General features: G+C 49.7%; 1 protein-coding gene across 1 annotated transcript in view; it reads left to right on the plus strand.

Annotated features, from left to right (window-relative positions):
- Positions 1-6,936, plus strand: part of ASCC1 (activating signal cointegrator 1 complex subunit 1) — a 34,047-nt gene that overhangs the window by 15,342 nt on the left and 11,769 nt on the right. The window contains exons 8-9 of the mRNA XM_009864599.1: positions 2,688-2,812; positions 4,138-4,217. Coding sequence (XP_009862901.1) covers positions 2,688-2,812; positions 4,138-4,217 — 205 coding nt within the window. The remainder of the gene's footprint in view (positions 1-2,687; positions 2,813-4,137; positions 4,218-6,936) is intronic.

Below are 6,936 nucleotides of genomic sequence, written 5' to 3' on the forward strand. Positions count from 1 at the left end.
ATCGGGTTCCTCTGCCCAGGCAAGGGAGGGAGTCACTGTCCCTGTGGGGGTTTAAGGAGAGGCTGGATGTGGCACTGGGTGCCCTGGTCTGGCCCGTGTGGTGGTGTTAGGTCATGAGCTGGACTAGATGATCTTAGACGTCTTTTCCAGCCTCAACAATTCTGTGGTTCTGTGATTCTGGATCATCTCTGAGGTGCAGTGCTTGCAAGTCTGCTTGCATCTGACAATAAGTCTGTGAGCTGAGGAGCTGGTAGAGAAATCCTGCGGAGTGTAAGTAGGCCCTAAAGTGAGGCAGGGATGCCTGCCTGCGTCTGGAGACAGCTTGAATTGTTGGTACTAGCACTGTGGTGTGCTTCAGATGCCAGGCGGATCTGTTCTGCGGAGAACCCACTTACCCAGAATTCTGGCAGAAAGTGCTGATGTGCGTCAGGGGTGGCAGAGCTGATTTTGGCAGGGGAAAGAAATTAGATCTTTAAATCCACCTTGCCTTAAAAATGAAAACAACCCCTGTCTGCCTCCTAGAGAAAGGGTTGATGTCTCCCCTGGTCTTCACAGAGGTCTGTTAGCTGAGGGTTTGACCAAACCCAGATCTCGTGCTTTGCATGGCACCTGGAGGCTGCCAGCCTTCTCTTCTGTAACACCTTTTTTGCTGTTTTTGCGTAGCAGCGTGCTCAGAGAGTGCCAAGCAATTTTAAGTTTTTACATTTGGCCCAGGCCAGTCCTGCCCTCACCTGCAAATTAATTCACCTGATACTTCTCCTCTAATACAGTTCCTTACCTGTTAGCAAGCATCCAGAAAACATTTAGCTTTCTCAAGGGGGAAGAAGATATTTTGTGCGGCTGGAGAACAGTGACAACATCTCTTGCTTCCTTTGAGATTACAGCAGTGACAAATGGTGATGATAAAGAGCGAACAAACGGTGATCCCTCCAGAAGACTCTGCTTCGTTTTCTGCTCTGCTACACAGATCATTGCTGAGCAGCTCCATGCACCTCTTGCCTGCTCACACCTGCTGCGTTTTGCTCAAGGAAATGGGGAAAGCAGATAGAAGGCAGAGTTTCTCAGCTGCAAGGCCAGCACTAGAGCAGAGTGGCAGCCGTGTGGTTTGCTGTGCTGGATCAAACTGCTACAGCTTGCATTTAAAAGAGGTGTGTGCCTTCCTGTCTCATGAAAGACATTTTTCTAGCTCTGTGTAGTTCCTGACATGGCTGAGGGGTGGAGTTCCTTCCTGGTCTTTGGATGATCTTGATCAGCTTAAGTTATAAAGTGGGAGATTTGATCTACCCTGACCTAGCTTGCATAACTGCAGACAGAATTGGGGGTTGGCAAGCCCTTCTGCACATATAGTGGCTCAGACTGAGAGAGGGATCGTGCTCTGATGCCTCCCACATGCCAAATAATTTCCATTATAATTCATTCTAATTTGTTTTATTTCCTTGATTAACTTTATAACATAATAAAGCACCATTTTCACTTGAGCTATTCTCTGTTAATTTGTTTTAGTATTGTCTGTAATGATATTCATTTAATCTTTGTCATTGCTAATTTTAAAAATTACCGATGCAAAGCCAGAAAGTGGTGGAAAGCTATGACAATTGGTAGTTGGAGAGCCTTGAAACTGTCACATGGGGGCTGGCAGCCTGTGAGGAGCTGTACAAAACCTGTGGTGGGGTAGGAGCTGGCATCTGAACCGTAGCAGTCCTGGGCTCTGGGGACCAGCCTGAGAGAAGGCACTTGCTGCCTCTTCCGCGGAAGCTGAGACACTGAAGTTGTGGGACCTGGTGGAGCAGAAAGCTCTCTAATCTTTGGACATGGTGAGAGAAGCCCAAATTCTTGCATGGAGTAATACCCCCTTGCCTTGTTTTGGGGACGAGAAGCTCTTGTTCTAGCACATCCTCGCTCTTTTTGGAAAGGCTGGGACCCTGCAGAAATTTCAGCAGCAGCCTGAAAGTTCTTTCAGCTCTTTAGACGTAGGATATGTGAGGGTGTTCCTCTCATCAGCTTCCTGCTCCTGCTGTGAATCCTTGGGCAGCTCTGCCTGCAGGTCCCAGCAGCCACAGCTGCTGTATCCCTGACAAGAAGGTGACAATAAGTCCTTGGATCCTGCTCCCTCTTTAGCTCCAAAGCTGAAGCCTTTGCTGGGATGTGCTGTCTGAGTTTGTTGCCACATTCTGGGCTCTCCCAGAAATAAAGCCCAGTGGCTGGAGTGCTTGTTTGGGACAGAGAGATGTGAGCTCCAGCGCGGTGCGCTGTGCGGGTCACGTTCCCAGAGTGAGTGGGTTCCCCAGGAGTCAAGGGGCCTCTGCCACCCGCAGGGTCCACAGAATTTAGCGTTTTTGAGGAAAGTCACGTTATTGCTTCCTGGCGGCAGAAAGATGCATCCTTAAAGTCCCAATATCTGTCGCTGGAAACAAGCTCTCTGCTACGCTAAATCTGCCCTTCTTCCTGAAGTGTTTGCAGCAGAAGTGATTGCTGAGGAAGCTTTGTGAAGCAACCAGCACTTTTTCGCGTTAGAGCTGAATCCTGATGGCTCTGTTCGTTTTCTGCCAGACTAGTTCCTTCTTTTCCCCAGCTGCCTGCAGAGACTTCATTTCATGCATGCTGCCCTCCCTGGCTGAGAAGAAAAAGCTGACGAGGCAAAGGTTTCTCCTTGGTTTACGCTGCTTCTTCTGATTTTGCTTTCCCAGATTGCAGGTGATTGCTGATCGATTGGTGGAAAGGTTCGTGGCCTCCGGCCTGATGCTTAAAGAGTGGGATAGGGTGAAGCTGCATGCTACAGTCATGAACACTCTCTTCAGGAAAGATCCAAGCGGTGCGTATCCCTCATCTTTACTGATAAATGCATTTAACGTTGTACTTCTGAACGCTTTTTTCTTTTATTAAATTCTCTGATTTTTTTTTCTTAATCTCAGCAATATGTCCAAGATTGTGAGGGGGGGTTGTCACTGAATAAAACCCAGAAAAAAATGAAGTTAGCGATGGGCGCAGCTGGAGAAGGCAGACATGCTTTGAACCCTTTCGGAATCTTTTCTAAGATGCCTCGTCATGGCTTCCAAAAAACCGTCTTCCAGTAATGCTCATCAGATTGGGGCTAGAGAGGAATGTGTTCAAGTACCGTGGGGCTCTCGGTGCCCCAACCTTAAATTGAAATTCAGCAACAACTCCGTGGACTGTGCTTTAAAGGGGAAAATGTGATCCTCTTTGGTCAAGTTGAAGATCGCCCATGCTTTCAGTACCATGATTCCAGGATCGTTCTCGTTAAATCACGTTCAGATGGCTGCGAGGCTGAATATGAGCTGTTATTAAGTCTATATCGTTATTATTGCGTTGCTTTATAAAGCAGCCTCCAATGCTTTGTGTTTAGGGAGCGGCAGCATGTTACAGCCTTGTTCTCCATGTGCAAACATGTGCTCGGGCGCCTGGGCGGGATTCGTGAGCTTTGACAACGTCGTGCTGAAGCTTTTCATAGCTTTCTCTGGTGCTTGATATTCAATACAGCATTTGAGTAGCATGCTAGGCGTGAGTGGGACTTCATCCTTAGTGCTGGAGACAAAAAGAAATATCGAGTGTAGTCACAGAGTGAGGCGGAGGTCCCGTGTAAAGAACAGATCGCGTACTGGGGCATTATGTAAAAATCCAGACACGGTCTGGGGCAATAGATGGAAGATGTAGGCATCCGGCGCTTGCTGCAGGCCCAGGTTGCTGTTCTTCATGCTGATGTGTGGCTGCGTCCCCACCGAGCAGGAGGGTCCACGCTGCGTGTATGTGCTCCCCGGAGCAGGGGACAGAGGTTTGCAGAGGTGCTGCCACCCTGGCAGGGTGTGGGATTAAAATCTGCCGGGGAGAAGCAGGTAGGCCACCAGCTCTATGGAACCACTGGAGCAGTAGCTATGGTTTCAGGTCTTTCCTCCAGGTAGTGCAGGTGATCCTGATAGAGGCACCAATTCCTGTGTATTCAGCCTTGTTCTCTTTAAAATCAAACTGGAAGTGGGTTGGTTTTTTTGCATTAAGAACTGAACAAAGATGGATTATTAGCTGACAGCTGACTTTGGGAAGGGAGAGAGTGGGGGGTGAAGTACAGCACACACAGTTCTCCCATCTGAAGCTCATTCTGGTGGTGGCTTTTCTCTTTTACAGCTGAAGAGCGAAACAATCCAATGCCTGGTAAATCAGCTTCCAAGGAACGGGAGTCGTTTAATGGCCGAAATATCCTCAAGGTCAGTATCAAACAATCAGGGAAGCGGAGCCAGCTGTGGGTATTGCATAGCCAAAAGAGGTTGAAACACCTCTTCAAGACTGCTTTTGTGTTCGGCTTATGGGATCTCCTGAGGGGGGGGCAGGGGAAAATCTGTTTAGAAAATAAACAATCCAGATCACTCATAACTGGGAGCATTATGGTATGTAACAGAAGCATTCTTAAAGCTGGTGAGGCTCGGATCGGGAACATGTAGCACGAATGCTAAGTGGGTGTTCATGTTGTCGTTTACGTCGCTCGTGTTTTACCCTGGAGGCTCAGACTCATGTCGATTCTCAGCCCACCAGCAAGGAGCACTTTGTTGCTCTTGTTCTACTCACTCACATATATTTATGAAACTAAACCCAACTGCCACTTGACTTGTTTTCTTTTTTTTCTTGTTTTTTCAATCTCTGCTATCAATTTGCATGGATTTGCACCAGAAAAATAGCAGATAGCAGTAGGGAGTCCCACCAGCCCGGGTTTGACGGCTTTGGCAGCGATCAGAGGGTAGGAAGCAAGATCCCTCGGACCACGGAGGTGCACAAGGCTCGAAGGGGAATATTCTGCAGCCTCCCAGGCTTTGCCAGCCTGGGTTGAGACTGCAGGCAGCCTCTGCTGCTCGTCCAGATGGCACAGGCAGGCTGATGCTCTGGTGCTTTGCCCCTGCAAGCATCCAGAGAGAAGAGATGAGTGTGGAGAAGCAGAAATGGAAAACAGTGCTGGGCTGGAAGCAGATTTGCCGCCCTCGTTGTGTGAGGGCATTTGTTGCAGGCAACTGTGGAAGAGGGAGACGGGACAGTGCTTGAATACGCTTGGGAACCGACAAAAGATATTCTGGCACCAGAGAGAGAGGAGAGAGGATATAGGTTGGGTGGGAGTTGGACAGCGCAGAAGGACTTTAGGGAGCCAGATGGGGGGAAAGGGCGCGCTTTATTTGTGTTTAGAGTTTTGCTGCAGAATGTTTTAGGCACTGGCCGCACAGGGATGCGAAGGCAGGGGGGTGGAACTGATTGATCTCTGCACAGAGGACAAACAAAGGGACAAAATTAGGTTAAGCTCTCATTGTCCTCAAACGGTCTGTGCGAGCGCAGTGTCATGACTCAGCGTCGCCACACGTTGAGCGTTGGGTGTGAGACTGCAGGATTGCAAACTGAAGCGGGGAAAGCCGCAGACGTGGTCCCTTTCTTAGTGTGATCTGCGAGTTTCCTTTAGCTCCTGGTGTCTTGAGAGCCTGCTCCAGAAGGAGAAGCTGGTTTGTGCTGGGAGCCCTGAGTGCCTGCAGGGACTCAGCTTGCAAGGCGTACGCCCGCTTTTCGCTTTGCCCTTTGCTCCTTTCTCTCGCATCTGTTAAACTTGTCTGACTTTAGAGACAAGTCACATCAAACCGTCAGTGTTCCTCATCCAAAACCGTCTATGACTGGGAAGGCATTAACAACGCTCCCTCTACTGGTCACACCATTTGTGGACGGCGCTGCGGGGTCTGGGGGCCTGCGGTGCTCAGAAATGCGCCTGCCCTGCCTCACATGGCCACTTCTCATCCCCGATGCTCTCTGAAACATGAGGCGGTGCGTTTCTAAAGCTCCTAATTGATTTTGTACTGATGTAGCCAAACGAGCTGCCGGCTGTTTGGACTGTTGATAATTACTTCAAAGCATGTCTTACTGCAAGAAATGTCATCTTTCTCCCCCACCTCCACTACATTTCCTAACCTGCTCGCTTCATATTTCCCTTTGGTCTCCCACGTGCCTGCAGCAGAACACCCGTTGGCATTAATTAATTACATGAGTCATAAATAGCTTCGGGCTTCCTACCAGAGGAGCCCAGGCTCAGCCAGCCACTGATGCATTCTAGCGTGACCTTGCAAGGATGCGCCCGTTCCCTCCCAGCCCCCTTTTATATACATTATTTATCTTCCGCTCAGGGAGGCTGCCCTCTTGCAAAGTGGCTTCATCAACTTTTGCAATAGGATCCAAACGACGGGCTGTTAATGAATATGGCTGCAGTTAGGCGGGCTGGCTTGTGGGCAACACCTTCTTGAAGGTACAGTAGCGTGCCATGCGTGTGTTCCCAGGCAGTGGAACTCCACGAGAGCTGCTTTGGGTGACAGCGTTCCCACTTGGAAAGCCCACAAAGCGTGGTGTCGAGGTGGAAAACTCAGCTTTCATCGCTTTCGTTCCTGTTGCGCGGTTACGACCGGTGCTGTGGCACCGAAGGCTTTGCCTGACGGAGAGCAGGACCTGAGCTCTCAGAGTGCTGGGCGCAATGGTGACGTTTTGGTTCTGCTGTTTCGGTCTGGGGCTCCCCTGTGGTCAGAGCTGGGGCGGGGGGGTGCAGATGGGCTGGCAGCACGTGTTTACTGACAGCCTGCCTGCCTTACCCCAGGCTCCAGCTGGTATTTTGCTTTCAGCCGAACTAATCGGAATTTTATTTAATAATCCTTTGTTCTACCCGTTCCGCAGAGTTAAACATAAACTCCTGTTTGTGCTAATAAATGGGTTTGCAGGCCGGTACCTTCCCACACTGCTCAGAAAATAGATCCCGTAGGATGAGTTGCCTTTGGGAGTTTCAGTTCCTTCTGTCTTGAAGAGCATCCATGAAAAAGGCTCCCTGGCATAGCTGGTGCTGAAAGCCCAAGGGACTGTGTCACCCAACAGCCAAGTGATCTGTCTCCCACAAAAACTCTGGACACTGTAGTGTCG

The sequence above is a fragment of the Apaloderma vittatum genome, unplaced genomic scaffold, assembly GCF_000703405.1.
Source record: "Apaloderma vittatum isolate BGI_N311 unplaced genomic scaffold, ASM70340v1 scaffold20052, whole genome shotgun sequence".
NCBI classification, from domain to species: domain Eukaryota; kingdom Metazoa; phylum Chordata; class Aves; order Trogoniformes; family Trogonidae; genus Apaloderma; species Apaloderma vittatum.